The sequence below is a fragment of the Lates calcarifer genome, linkage group LG9, assembly GCF_001640805.2.
Source record: "Lates calcarifer isolate ASB-BC8 linkage group LG9, TLL_Latcal_v3, whole genome shotgun sequence".
Taxonomy (NCBI): domain Eukaryota; kingdom Metazoa; phylum Chordata; class Actinopteri; family Centropomidae; genus Lates; species Lates calcarifer.
This window is the reverse complement of record NC_066841.1, coordinates 18,188,167-18,203,524: the sequence shown is the minus strand read 5'-3', so window position 1 is coordinate 18,203,524 and position 15,358 is coordinate 18,188,167. Positions and strand designations below refer to the sequence as shown.

Genomic DNA, 15,358 nt, shown 5'->3' with positions numbered 1-15,358 from the left:
AATTGTGTCCCTCCCTCTGCACAGCTTCACAAGTTGTTTTTGTACTGGCTCTGGTACAAAATGGCCTTAACAGCTGCAGTTATAAGTTCTTCATGTCAAATGAAAAGGGAAAACAAATCTGTCTGTAATGACTGTGTGACTAAACAGTTCAAGTTAATATCCTGAGTTTATTAAACTTGTTTTCCCAAGCTAAGTGAACTCAGTTAATTTTATGACAAAAGATTTACAGAGTAGAGAGAGATAACCTGTGTGTGTCCTAAGACGTCAACTGACAGCACAGGGTTAAAAGCACAGAAACCCATTCTCACAAATAACACTGGTATTTTATAGAAAAAAAAAACTAATACTGTCATGCTGTTTGCTGCAGTACAAGTTAAGAGCACTGACTCTGCCTAATGAACCTCATTAATGCAAAAACTCATATCAGAGATATGATGATAGCAGTGTAAACAGGTTTCAGTTTCACTTCTAACAAACTGTTTCAGTACAGGATTTAAGTGGTATTATTGATCATCCGTGCAGGATAATGAAAAAAGTCTCTGTATGCTACTTTAATTTATTTTTCATTGGAAAATATAAGCTTAACAATATGACACGTTTCCTTTCAAGCCATCAGTCTACTCACTATCGGCTGTCACTGAGCCACAAACTGAAACTCTAAACACACATCAGACACTGAGCCTTAGCAATATTCATTAAACAGCCTTACCACAGTAACAGTGTGAGCTGTCTTACCTTAAAATTGGAGTTTTGAGAGCCTAAACACATCATATTCCTCTTTCTCACCTGTAGACACAATTTTTTTCAACATTTTATCCACTTAACAATCAATTGATTGAGACAGAAAATCATTGTCAGATGTATTGATAATGAAGATAATTGTTGGTTGCGGCCTTACAATACTCATGTGATGGATTACTACAACATTCATCCCAGGGTTTTCTGTATTTTAATTACATGACACACAGAAAGAATGGTGGCAATACAATATAATACAACATTACAACAAACAAGCACAATGTAAACAAAAACAATGAAGGTCTTAAGACCAGACTTTCACATAGAGTCCCTCTACATGACCAGAACCACAAAATGAAGGATGGAGGACCTGCTATAGTCATAGTCATAGATATTGTACTTCAACTGTATCAAATTTCGAAAAAATCTTGCAATTTATTAAATTATTTAAACTCAAACTGGAATAAACTTTGGGTTTTTGAGGCCCCTGCCCAGTTGGCAGTCCAGCCTTGACTACACCAAATGTAGAATCTTATCTGGAAGAGAGCTCCTGTTTATAGTGTAGGGTATTATATCTCATTACTATTCATTTTAACAGGTACATAATGAATACAGATGTAAAACTACAGATTCTGTGCAACTGATGATTGCCATCTTCTGGACAGTTACTGATATGGCTTATTTACATGCATGGATCAAATAGAAGCAAAATAAAGTAAACATCTCAATAATGTATTGAATAATATGTGTATTCTATTCACAGTGGAATGAGAAATTCTCCAAACATGTATAATGCCTATGTTTACATCTTATCATTATCATTATAGTATCTATCTTCCTTGTAAATGTAATTACAGTACTTGAGTAAATATACTTAGTTACATTCAACCACTGGATCTGACTAAACTGTAAAGTAGAAATAGTTAAATTATTACATTATAGATTTGATTATGTTGTTTACTGTTTACAGTTATCTATTTTAAGCAACAGTCAGTGGCATGCTCCACCAAGGAAACAGTGCATGTTTATTAGCCAGAGTCTGTCATGTCCACTGGGCAACTTATGATTTACAGAAGTTATGTCAGATTGGTTTGCACATGAGGACAACATGTGCCCAGATACAGCCTGTTGACTAAACCCTCCCCAGATCCTCCAGTCTTTCAGTTCCCATGCAGTATCCCTGTCACACTGCAAGACAGACATAAACAGGTGTTAGACTGACATTTTCATACAAGCGTGAGTCAGGAGTCAAGAAAAGCTGATTGTTCGATACAACATGCATACATTTTGAAAATCATAGCACTTAAGCCCATTAGTATTTTTTATTAGGGGGAAATGGGGTGATAAAGGTTGATGTGGTGGGGTTCAAGCTTACTATTCATCCATTTTATTTTCCCCAGTCAGTCAGCTGTTAAAGCTCAATGTGGGATTTGTTTGATGTCTTATCAGTTGCACATAACATGTACCCACTTTCTGCCTGTGACAAGCTTACAGACAAACTCCTGACACTGGATATGGGCTGCCAGCAAAAAATTATATTTAGACCGAGACATTCACTTCATGCAGCTGCATTTTTTTACTGTTCAAATTAGTCATAGGTTTCATCTTATTAACCCAAATGAACCTGTTTTATTGTACATACAAGGTTTCAGCCAGTGTGAACAGATGACAAATTAACTTCCCTACGTGTTGCAAATGCTTCAGATGAAACACTGGAGGACTAGTTTTCTATTTCAAGATTACGCTGAGCATGAAAACTCAACTCAAGCACACTTGCTTAGAATGTGATCAACAGAGCAGCGCTGAGTTGTGGTGAGAGGCTGAAGCAAATTCATCAAGATATTACAACAATGGATACTGTGACAGAGGATTTTGCACGGTCAGATGTTGACGCTGAGATGACAGTGTTGACACCTGAAGATATTACTGAGCAAAACATTGATGCCGGTGATGAAGTTGAGAACCTTCGAAACAGGTGAAAATCAGCAACTATAATTCTTAATATCATATTTTGAATATATTACTGCAGCGAGTTTTCTGTGTGATGAGATTTAGTTTTTTTCACATCAATGGATTTGAGTGAAATCCATTTCTTTCATTTGCAACAAATCCTGAGAAGCACAGACCCAACTGTTTATTTGACAGTGATAAATTTGATCCATTCCCATATGAAAGGGTGAGTTAATGGAGGAATCTGTATTAGTGCTAGTGACCTGTGTGTGTTTGTTTGAATGTATGAGTGTGTGTTTATACATTCCAGTTTATTAAGTTCACCTAATGTAGTCCAGTACAGTCCTGCAATAAAGCCTGCTTTCATGACTGTTAAAATGTTCTGTTTCTGTTGAAATGGTTTCAGAGAGGTATTGATTGAACTTTAAGAATATTTGTAGTTTTTGGTACAGTTGAATTGTATTGTGTCATGCTGACAGGTGTCTATTTGCCCATTACATTTATATTAAGGCATATTGGCTAAATAACAGAAACACCTCCCAGTATAATGTAATACAGCTCAGCAGCACCACACACTACATCCCTCAAATGATACAGTTTAATCAACAATAAATAAATAAATAAATAAATAAATAAAACAGTTTCAACAAAAACTGAATGTTACAACCTTAGTGAAGGTAGGATTTAATGCAAACCTGAGCATTATGCAGCCTTCTAAAGGCAGACAGCAATAACTAGCAGGACTAGTTTATCTGGGGTTTCTTGTTTTGTCAATTATCATTACATTTCACTGTGGCCTTATTTATGTGATATAACAAACTCAATTACTAAGATGTTGAAGTATTTTTTAAAAAAATCATTTGCAGGAAACAGGTTTTAAAAAAGCTGGTAAATTAGCTTTTGCTAAGGTTATCTGTGACCACACTTCAGCACTTCACTTTAACTAGCTAGTGTGCAGTCTAACTACCACACATTAACACAAAATAAAGTCATCTGAAGCAGCAATCCGATGTTGTTCCTCTTCAAATGATTTTCTATATTGTTCTCAGACATATTTTTATTGGGCAATTTGCTTTATATACAGATTTTTTTTTAAAAAAAGATTGAATTGTTGCTCTTTTTACCAGTTATGAAACCAGAGGATGAGTTACTGTATACAACTACCCACTTGAAATTCAGTCAGTAAATGAAAAATATAGGAGCAGTAATGACAAAATAATCCAAGGAGGCAAAAAAGAATAAAGAAAATGGAGTAAAGAGCCTAGAAAATCTCATGAGTAGAGGTGACAAGGTGTCTTTTAATATCGAGCTACAATGTGCCTAATAAAGGGTTGTCAAATTCAATTAAACTAAAAGTTTTATTTATTTATGTTATTTTTTTAGGCAAATCAAATCTTCTCTGACTGGATGGTATAAATAATTAAGTCATGTAGCCACATTTTAATGATTGGCACAGTTGGGAATAAGAAATAAAGAAGAAATAAAGAGTTTCAAGCAAAATATGATTAGTAAAGGACCTGGTTTTAATGATTTTAGAGACAATGCATCTCATGCAAGAATTACTTGTATTAACAGATATGTTCTTAAGAGGCAGGTACAAGTAATTTGCGGCATTCACCAATTTTCTCTGAGGAACAACCACAACTCAGGAGTGGTCCAGTCCTATTGTTTGAATCTCTGACTATTGAGTTATAATCTCGTAATCCCCTGAATGAATGGTTTAAAAATTATAGCAAAATTACCTAAAAAGAAAACAGCTGCCTCTAACTCTGTAGCATCTAACTTCATATTAAACCAGTCCTGCTTTATTTATATTGCTGTGTGATGACACGTCATTGGCAGCTTATCAATAGTTTCCAGTTCTTTCAGGTCCTTTAATACCATTACCATCTGCTCATTTCCAACAGAAGACTTGAAGCTCTGCAGTGTGAAATTTCCTCTTTTTAATATTTGATAACATTTTTGTGAAAGAAACTTGCCAACCTATGGTACAATGCTATGCTACAATAATTTGATGATGTTAACAATGCAAATAATGAAACCTCACAAATGCTCACCTACTCATGACAAAGTGGTGTTTATCAGGCTGAAATGAGCAATTTGAGACAGGTTTGTGCAGTTATTGTGCAGAGTTTGGTGAATCTGACTTGATTGAAAACCATTGAGCAAATCTCAATGCCAGAGATGCTGAACCAAGAGAACACATGAAAAAACTAGCTTAAAGTAGCTTCTGAATAGCATCTGTCAGGCATAAGAACAACATCTACCATAGATTTTGTGTAGTTTTCTCTCACTGCCACATTGTTTGTGTGTTACTGTGCCCTCAGTTTACGTGAGGTTGTCCACGATGATAATGTCCAACCTAAAATGCAGTGCCTGATGATGGACTCCTCCTTCTCCATGGTAACTATGCAAGGCGAGGACAGTGGGATTGCTTGGGAGACGACCCCCAGTCGCTGCACCACACCATGGGCATCTGAAGCTGGAAACTCAACAGTGGATCTGAGCTCTCCGGTTGCAGCATGGCCTGCAAAACCTGGGTCTGTTCCAGCTGGAAAGATAATCTTTGTCATGGATGAGGAGCTGATTTCAAGACGGAATAAACCTAAAGAGAGGGTAAGCAGTCAGAGGAGACAACGGGAAGTCCTTCTAGAAAGCTCTGAGAACATCTCAGGAAGGCCAGAATTAGTTGGGGTCTCTGAGCCAAATGTGAAAACTGAAGGAGAAGGAGATGAAGAGGAACCAACAGATCCTCTGGTAGATAAAGAACAACAGCTTTTCAGCTTAGTGTCTGAAGGCTCTGAAATCCTCAATATTGTTGTTCCTCCTAAACTGGCTACTGTGGATGAAGAGGAGAGCAAAGAAATGGTGGACAACTTATCTTATCTGGAAGAGAGCCCTGTTTCAAAAGCACATGAGGCAGCCCATGATAACGAGCTGCTAATCTCAACAAATGCTCCAATGGTGTCAGGTGCAGCAAGAGGTGAACAGATGAGGCCATCATTTCCCATGGTTTCACATGTAATGGATCCACCAGGGGCTCCAGTGGCCAGGCCTCCAGTCAGAAGAGCTGCTGGAAATGTGGACTACTTTGAGGCATTCACCCTAATTGATGCCCAGGCTCCAGGAGGTCCTGCTGTAATCACACAAGAACAAATGGTACCAGAGGCTGAGGATACAGCTAATAGCCAGGATACTGAGCAACCAGTGCAGTCTCAAAGCACCACCACCACAACAACTGTGGATAATGACAGGTCAGACACAGTCAGTCTAGAGGAAATCACCAGCGACCTTCTAGATGAAGTCTTCTATGGTGCTACAGAAAACTACGAGATGAAAAGTCTAGACAGGGTTGGAGGTGGAGTGGCTGAAGGTGCACCATCGAGGCTCCCTTCAAAACCAAGCTGGTTCGGCTCTATTTGGAAGCCAAGAGGACATCCTGACTCCAATCTTTCTACCTGACGGACCTCCCAAAATTATTGACCCCATTTTGCTGGAGGAGCCCAAAGCCATGGCCTTCCTTTACACTGACCTGTATGAGGAAGCATTTGGGAGTCGACAAAAAGAAGAGGATACAGAAAGCATATCATCTGAGAAGTCCTTCCACAGCAGACATTCAGACCGGGAAGCCAGGGGATATTTAGAGAAATATGCCCTGATAGATGAGACTCCTGTGGTGGAAGTGGAATCAAGTGATACAGAAAAAGGCCCAGAGGAAGGTCCTCGGACATTGACTCAAGATTTATATGATTTTGATTTTCTGTCCAAGCCTGGAAAAGGCGAAATGCCAACCTCAGAGGAGGATATCACAGACTTCTTCAGGTCCAGCGCCAATTCATCTCCATGTGATGTGGAGCCTTTCCCTCAATCACTTGAGGAGGATGACACACCACAAGTTGCAAAGAGCAAAGCCAAGACAAACAAAAGTGTCTCAATAACAGCAGAAAAAGTCACTGAAACCCCAGTAGATCAACTTAGCATCTCAAGCTTCGAGTTTCCTCCAGACGAGTTAGATTGGGGAAGTACAGATGATCATTTAACAACCCTGGATGACAAAGTTATCAGCACACATTCAGATCAGAAATTGTGGAGACAAGATTTAAAAATACCAAAGCCAGTTGCTCCTCCCAGGAAAAAGGCAACATGCCTGGATCTAACACCTCTGACTCCAGTTGAAGTAATTATACAGGAAAAAGAAGAGGCTGGTGGAAAGGAGCAGAGGGAGGAGGAGAAAGAGACAGCATCACCACCAGAGACTGCAGACGAAGGAGATGGAGATGGGGAGGAGACAATGCAGCCCCACCCCGAAGTTTCTACATCAGAGGATGTATTGGCTGCAAAGGAAACTACAACCCCACAAACTGAAAGTGTAAAAGAAAGTGAAGAAATAGTAGTCAGAGACACAAAACAAGCTGCAACTGAGGAGAAAGATGCTGAAACAGTAGAGGAGGAAAGAAGTGAAACAGCTACGAAACAAACTGAATTACAAGATGCAGATATTAAATCATCAGAATCGGCTAAAACAGAAGTTAATCCAGAGAAACAAGGAGATAGTCCAACTGCCTTACCAACTGAACCAGCCAAAGACAAAGGACAATGTATAATACTTTAGAGAATACAGTATTTTAATGTCAAGTACCTTGCTGATGTATCTTTATTCAAGGTCACATAATCAATAACTCTGCATTCAACTGAGGTTAAGTATTAAAACTTCCAATATGAAGGGTGTAAGTTACAGATTTATATGTCTCAGTCTAATTTTTATCATTTGTAACCAGCTGTATTCATACTGCATGAATACAACAATCAACAGTCACAATCACACTTATCTAGAGAGAAAGCAATTATTCAATTAATCAATGAGTTGAAAAATAATCAAACAAATTATTTTGATCATTTAATAAATTGTCTCAGTAATTTTTCAAGCAAAAAGTGAAAAAAAAAAATTGCAAATTTAAGTCTCTAAAAAGAGAAGATTTTCTTTGTCACATTTTAAACTGAATATTTGTTGGGTTCATGTTTTTTTTTTAAATCTTCAGTTCAGCAAAACAAGTCATGTGAAAATGTCATCTTCAGCTTAGCAAAATTTTTGGACAATTTGTCAGTGTTTAATAGACTATACTGTTAATTAATCACAATATAATTGGCAGATTAATCAATAGTAAAAATGATTGTTAGTTGCAGCCGTAGATTGATCAAATATCCAAAGGCGGATATTTTCCTCTGTTTCTCAGGGTTAACTCAGTTTCTTCAGTATAGACAGGTGGTAATAATGCATGAATCATGGTGTGTTTGAAGGGAGAGGTTTGGGTCACGAGTGTGAATATAAAGGGGGCGAGTGCATGTGTTTGTGTGAAGTTAGGGTGGATCTTCAGCTATAAATAAGCCTCTCTGGCTGTTAACCTGACACCTTGTCTCAACTGGGAGTCTGCGAACTGTGTACCTATTTGTAAACAGTCAAAAACAAGTATGTAATATGTGCAAATGTGCATATTCACACAAGCACTATTATTTCGGATGGATTATCAAAGACTACTATGGCTGTAATATGCTATATTAAAACAAACATTTTAACTGTGTGTATGTGTTTCCACATTGTCAACACCAAATACCAAGAAAGAACACTGTACCATGATCTGGAATAGATGTCTTCCATCCAGTCAATAGGAACTGTAGCTAAAGATCCTCTTAAGATGTGTTTTAAGACATATGAAATACTCTGCTTTAATTACCAGTTACCTTGTCAAAAATTCTTAAAATTACACCATCTCCATCATTGAAAAATCAGTTCAAAATTCAGCTGCTGGACACAGTATGTTGCCTTCTTGACTGTGATGTCTCCAGATCACATTTTTGTAAGTTATAAATATCTTAAACTAAGATTTAAGGTGAACTCAGAGAATCTTTTTTCCTTCGGCAAATGCATGGAAAATCAGCCTCGTAGTGTCAAACACTGAACAAAACACATTTTTGCATGGGGACCTTTATCACCAGACTGGACTCTACAATGTTTACCCTACACATGTGGTCATTGAACCAGGTTTATGGCAAGCATTACTTATACTGTTGCTTCCAGGCTTGAATCCAAAGGTCCCATCTGGAGCTCAGCAGTGATCCCAGGCCTGCTGACCTTGAGGAGGAAATTGAGAACACACTCAGATATTAACACACACATGCACATTAGTAGTGTAAATGAGACAGAAGTAAAAGGTTTAGCACAGAGTGGTATTTTCTTTTGGCAAATTATAGCTATGTTTTAAGGCTTATGTCACCTGTGGTGGCTCAACTGGATCTGTGTCATTTTCAGTTTAACTGGCCTTTGGCGACACCTAGTGTTACAAATATGCATGTCCATACTTTCTAACGTCCTAAAAATACCTTTTAACCTCCACATCAAAAGGTGGCAGCTGTGAGTTTATAGCTTACCAACAACTCACTAAACAAGTCTAAAGGTCATAGAAATAAAGTTGATAGAGTGAAAATGCCAATTCACATAGCCAGTAAACCTTCGTATTTTCATTAAATTTCCCCAACTAAATTAAGCAGTGGTTGAATGTAATTTTTAGTCAATTACAGTACAAAAGTGCAATGTCTTTGCTGAAGTGTTTCCATTTTATGCCAATTTGGGAACCACTGAACATAACGACACAACTGTATTGAAAGAAGATAAAAGTAGGCTACTTCAGGTTTAGTGTAGGAAGTATTCAGGTACTATTCAAGTATTCAAGTACTAATATCCTTAAATTTTCTTCGGGATTAATAAAGTATCTATCTATCTAATACCACATTATAGAAATACTGTGTTGTAAATAGAAGACATGCAAAGAAAATGTTACTTAAGTAATCAGAAAAATGTACTTAAAAGTATTAAAAGTACTCAGTGAAGGAAAATTGACGCTGTCACTATTACACTATGTATCATTAGATTATTATTACACGTAAGTAATGTGTAAACACCATTTATATGTTGGAGTTGGTTGATGTTAAGCTCATTCTAAAGTATTTTATACAAAGCTGCAACTAATGGCTTTTTCCTCCCTGGTGGAATAATCCGTTTTCAATTCATAGATGATTAAAATAATTGAAAAAGTTGAGTAATTGTTTCAGCTTCACTTCTACATTGTTGGGTAGTCTGGTCTATACCTGTATCACATTTTATAACCTTTTCATTTGTTCTGTATACAAAAATTCTAAAATTCTAAATTTGATATCTTTGAATCAGTTAAAACCATCAACACCATACCCTGGTTCTCAGCCGGTCTAGTTGGTGTATTTCTGTGTCAGGAGTCACTGGTCGGCGCTGTGTTTGAGTACTTCCATAAGTTAGCATTTTGCTAACTCCGCTATGGACAATGTCCCCAGTCTTTGCTCCTCAGTCGCTCCTGAAGAAAATGGACCAGAGACCTGCGACAGCTCCTCGATGGAAGACGGACTAGTCGACGCTTTTGGAGACCTGGCTGCCCTCCCGGTCGAGGTTGGCGAGAGAAGACCGACGTGTTTACGGTGCCGGTGAGCTGAATTAAAGTGAAGCTAATGCTATATAGCTAGCCGAGTTATAGTGGTCGGTTGGACAAAATCCTCCCACCTCCTCCTTCTCCTCCTCTCCTCAAGTAACTGGCATGCTTTAATGAGGGAACAGGTTTATGTCGTTACAGAAAAGCTCAACTCCAGCTGAAACAGAGAGATGGGGCTTATAGGCTGGGAAGTTACTGGGATATCACAGCTTCACGTCTTCAACTTTCCTCCCATGTAGTCGCCCTCAGAAGGTGTGTCTCTGTCCTTTTCTTCCACCACAACCCCTGGAGGTCTCCACATGTCTGTACGTAGTGCAGCATCCCGCAGAGGTGAGTTATTAAAGGTCAAAAATGATGGTGCATGCTTAATACCAGGGATGGAGGAAGTTATCAGATCCTTTATTTGAAAAAAATGTAGCAATACCACTGTGTTAAATCACTCCAAAGCCAGCATGTGTCAAGGGGTCCAAAAGCCCCAGGTTTACTCTATATCATTTGGGTATACATAATTTGATTAACCACAAATGTGTTACAAATGTACAGCACTTGAAGTACCACATCAACTCTGACAGGTCCCCCGTTCTCCATATCTTGTGGCTCTGCTGTTTTAGAGAGACCCAGTGAGAAAACCTAGCTTTGCTGTTTTAGTTCATACTGAGCTCATGTTTTCTTAACTTGTCATAAAATAATTAAGACACAGAAAACAATGGGTGAGGTGGTATTGATATAAATCTTAATAGGGTGCCCAGACTTTGTGGTACATTGCACAATGAGATAAAAAGTGCATTAACATTTGAAGAAAAGCTCATTTTAATGTTTGTTGCAGGGGATGTATGTACTCCCTTTCCCTTCTAAAATAAACAAGATATGTTATATGCCCATTTTGCATAGATTCCAGTGTGTGCAAATTTTAACAATTAGTCAAGCATGCCAGCTGATAACAAGCATAAGCACATCTTTATGAGAGGCTTGTGGTTATAATCAACTTTCCAAACCCCCGTTTTGCTTTCAGGAGAGCAGAGTACTTCGCACAGTGCCTTTACTTGCTGCTTGTTTGCCTCAAGGAAAATGCAATGTCATAGTTGGAAGAAGATTCAATGAGGAAAAGTAAGGAGTTTTTTTTGTTAACATACTGATTTCTTAATATCACAACACCTCAGATATTTTTAGGTTTTGTCTCCATCTCTTCTCCAATCAGGCACCCAGAGCTGGCTGCAGTGTGTCGCGACAGCAGGACACTGATCTTGTACCCGGGCCCCAAATCCCAGAACCTGGAGGAATTGGTGAAATACCAAGAAGTAGGCACTGTAAAGCATAACGTCATCATCATAGATGGCACGTGGAGCCAGGCTAAAAACATGTTCCTCAAAAACAGCCTGTTCCACCTCCCTAAACAGGTGTGTGTAACTGTGTAGTCATAAAAAAATGATGAGAAAGGGAAGTTTTATTTAATTAATACCTGGAATGTTCAAAAGCCTTTGCCCTCTATTGTGTCACACAGGCCAGTTACAGTACAAAATCTTGGTGGTTACCAGATTACTGGTGGTAACAGCAAGTAAGATTTAATACTACAGGTCTCATAATTCTAGGTGCAATAAATGCTCCTTGAGCAGCTTTTTTGTTAGAAATACAGCAAAAAAAAAACAACCGGTGTATCTACTTACAGTGCAGACACACAAGCTCACATGTTGCAAATAGTTTTCCACACGTCAGGGCACAGTTAAAGACGTTGGTTACCTTGCTTAGAATTTGTAGAAGTGCAGATGGTCACTTGCAACTCATAATCATAGTCTGTTGCTGCTCCTTCTTGCGCCATTACTCCCTGCACTATTTAAAACAATTGTGGTCAGTGCTAACCTCTTTGACTAATGCACCGGGTTTCCTGTGGCTGCTTCACAAAAAAAATACACCCGGCATTTTTGTAGCTGAAGACTGCAGCAGCAGTAGGAGATTGTTTGCATTAGCAGTAACTTAACACAGCTCTGATATGGCTGTGGAAAGGGAACCATACACAATGAGGTTGATAACGTAGTTTATAACTTTAATCCATAAAAGCTGTTGCCAACAGAGTGAAAATACCACACTTCCACTTTTGATCACGTCTGCTTTGGTTTACCAGGTGCAGCTTAACAGGACTCTGTCCAGTCAGTATGTGATCCGCACACAACCCTCCAACATCTGTCTGTCCACGCTGGAATGTGCTGCTGTCGCCCTCTCCATCCTGGAGCAGAATGATGACATACAAGAGGTGATGTGGTGAAATAATTGTTAATTATTGTATGAGAGTATGCATCTGACAAGTGTCTGATGTGTGGGGAGGGGGGCACCCTTGTAGCACATACCACATAATGTGTACAGTTCAACTCCTGGCCTGGAGTCATCCTCTCTACTACTGCTGTCAAATAAAAGCCAAAAAATAGCAAAAAGCATTCTTCAGTGTGTGGGGAAGAATATTAGAGGCACAGTTCAATATGATGCAGTTCAGTGCAACAACATCACTTATTACCACCTCAGTGATAAATATACGGTTAACACCTACCAGAAATTTTGAAAAAAACTGTAAGCTTCATAAAAGTAATCAACTATCAACTATCAGTAGATCATTTTGATACTGAAGAAAACTGAATGTGAGAATTCTTAGGCAAGCTCTCTATAACACTTGTGTAAAGCCACACTTTCATATATCACTTGTAAGTGAATCTGCTGCGTCAGGTTGCAATAGAAAATCGAAACATTTTGTATCACTCCTCCTTTTACCATTTGTTTTTCCAGGTCCTGCTGAGGCCCCTGAAAGCCCTGTGCTCCTTCCAGCTGCAGCACGGTGCTCAGATTCATCACAGCAAAGAGCATCTACTAAAGAACGGCATGTACGACAAACCCATGCCCAAGAACAAACGCAAGATAAAGAGGATGGAGAAACTTGTCACTGACCACAATATCTGCCCCAGATGAAGGAGGAGCTGAGCAGAGAAAAGAGGCTCTCTTTATGAACTGCACAGGACTGTATCATCAGCGTGTAGCAGCTTCAGGGTATGGGCATGGTAACCACTGGACTTTTTTGGGATTTTCTTTCTTCCTTTTTGTTTTGTTTTTTTTTTTTTTAGGTAATTGCTAGAAGCTGGTAAATTTAATTTATGTATTTGTTATTAATTTTAAATAAATTAATTACAATTTAAAGCTCTAGTTGAGATGTCATATTGTGACAATAAATCAGGTTTCTGATTGTCATGGTTTTAAAAACAGTTTACATATTTCTCTCTTCCATTTTCTAAACACTATGGTGGCTGTGTTATAATTGACTGTATGTAGCTGCAGCTGGTCAAATCTGGAAGGGCTGATTTCACTGATGTTCTCATTCAGATAGATTACAAACAATAAAATATTCTAATAAGAACACACTAACACCAAGGTGATTTTACATGAAACTACCAAAGACACATTACACAGTGAGACACAGTGAGAAAAATAGTAATTATAGTAATTTAAAATTGTATTACACTGTGTATATAAGGCTCAAAGGCATTTTTAAATATGCAGCAAGGTCTTAAAGAAGCAAAAACAATGAATTCAGTTTTCTCAATAAGGTACACAAAGGTCTTACATTTAGTTTATAAAAGTTCTAATTATCTTCTCTTGCCTGCTGATTTTAGCAGAAGAATTAAATGAGCTCAATTTAATTAAGTGTATCATCAAGAATTATTGTTTTAAACTGACAGGAGGTGCTAAAAAATGAGATGATAATAAATTATTTTAAACCATATTGTCCCTACTGGTTTTCCACTATTCTTCTATACTTTGACCAGTGTGACTATAAAACAGATAAGAAATTGCAGTCTGTGACATTAAAAGGTCCTTAAAAAGTCTTAAGTTTATTTTTTGTATACCCTGCAGAAGCCCTGAGTAAGAACAGTGAAGCTGAATTGTTTTTTAAATACATGTCATAATTGTACTTAAAGGTCTATTGGAATTTTTAAGAGTTATCATATTGAGCAAATCTGCCTGCAGGTCTTCTATGCCATAACAAACATTCAACATTTCATAATGTGTAAGCCTAAACTTTGTTTATGTGTTGAATTGCACTTTAGCCCTTTGTCATATTAGCTAAAAGTGATCAGTCATATAAAGAATAATTAAACACTGCTGGGCCAGCTAAATGAAGATTTCAAACAGCAGACAGTGGTAAAATGAGAGTTTACTTCTACTATTTTCACACATTGATATAATAGCTTGGATTGATTTACAGTGTATAGAAAGCAAATGCACATGCCATTGGATACAAAATGTGATGATGTAGAGTCAAACTGCTCCATTTTTAACTGCAGTGCAGGTTTGATAAATTAATGTCATACCTCAAATTATTTCTAATGCTTTCAAGAAGGGGAAAATGTATTGTTTGTGCGTGTAATAATAAACATTGAATACCTACAGCACAGATGTGAGTTGCTCATTCAGGCTGCATGTTGTATGGATCTCTGGCAGATCATTAAATAAATTTTACTCGTAAAACAAGTCACTCTTGTTAGGACTGTTAAAAACAACAGGAGTATAATTTGATTTAATTCTTAATTAAATTATGTACAATCTTAACAAAACAATGGCACAGGGAAGTAAATAAATGCAGCTGAAACAGAAAATGTTAAACAAGTCCAATAAAGAAATTTGATCTAACCTAAGATTCCTGAGAAAATCAATGTGGACTGTTTTTGACCCCGGTTTTACCTCTTGGGCCACACACAGGTTGCCCTAAACTAGGCCCCTGGGCACAGTCAAGTACAAGGCCCACGCCCATCCCTTTGTATGTGTTTTACGTCTCTTTGTGGTGATTTTCTATCTTTCTGTAGTTGTTTAACTCTTCTTTGTTGCCTTCTGACTTTTTGTAGTTGTAGTTGCATCTCTGTCATTTTTGTGTCGCCGTGTCGTTGTTTTGTGTCCCTTTCTGGTAAATTTTGCAGTTGAAGATAAGGGGACCCCTGAACACTTAGGCCTGGGCCTATGCATGGCAGACCTGGTCCCCATCCAAGTCAAATGTAATCTTACATAGACCTATAATAATAAACCAGAAACTATTTGTTGTTCGGTCTTAATCTGAATCTGCATAGTAACTGTTGTTATTTGTTGTTATTTTGATAGCTAAAGTTATCAAATAACTAAAGTTA

The 15,358-nt window shown here is 37.9% G+C and overlaps 2 protein-coding genes and 1 long non-coding RNA gene across 4 annotated transcripts; 2 read left to right on the top strand and 1 right to left on the bottom strand.

The window, feature by feature from the left end:
• Positions 1-773: 773 nt before the first annotated feature.
• On the bottom strand, positions 774-10,080 carry LOC108895440 (uncharacterized). Of its 2 annotated transcripts, XR_001962958.2 has the most exons (3): positions 9,932-10,080; positions 8,747-8,818; positions 774-1,926 (listed from the first exon to the last, which is right to left on the bottom strand). It is a non-coding gene; the product is annotated as an uncharacterized LOC108895440 (long non-coding RNA). The 2 variants fall into 2 exon arrangements; XR_001962957.2 differs by lacking the exon at positions 774-1,926 and having other exon boundaries at positions 8,028-8,818.
• On the top strand, positions 2,453-6,869 carry si:ch1073-398f15.1 (cardiomyopathy-associated protein 5). The gene is made up of 2 exons (XM_018694268.2): positions 2,453-2,713; positions 5,016-6,869. The coding sequence occupies exons 1-2, from the start codon at positions 2,589-2,591 to the stop codon at positions 6,148-6,150; spliced, it is 1,260 nt and encodes a 419-aa protein (XP_018549784.1). The 5' UTR covers positions 2,453-2,588; the 3' UTR covers positions 6,151-6,869.
• On the top strand, positions 9,937-14,632 carry dtwd2 (DTW domain containing 2). Its single transcript, XM_018694271.2, has 6 exons — positions 9,937-10,197; positions 10,442-10,532; positions 11,215-11,309; positions 11,401-11,599; positions 12,322-12,450; positions 12,975-14,632. Exons 1-6 carry the CDS (start codon positions 10,034-10,036, stop codon positions 13,152-13,154), a joined length of 858 nt encoding a protein of 285 aa, XP_018549787.1. The 5' UTR covers positions 9,937-10,033; the 3' UTR covers positions 13,155-14,632.
• The last annotated feature ends 726 nt before the right edge of the window (positions 14,633-15,358 follow it).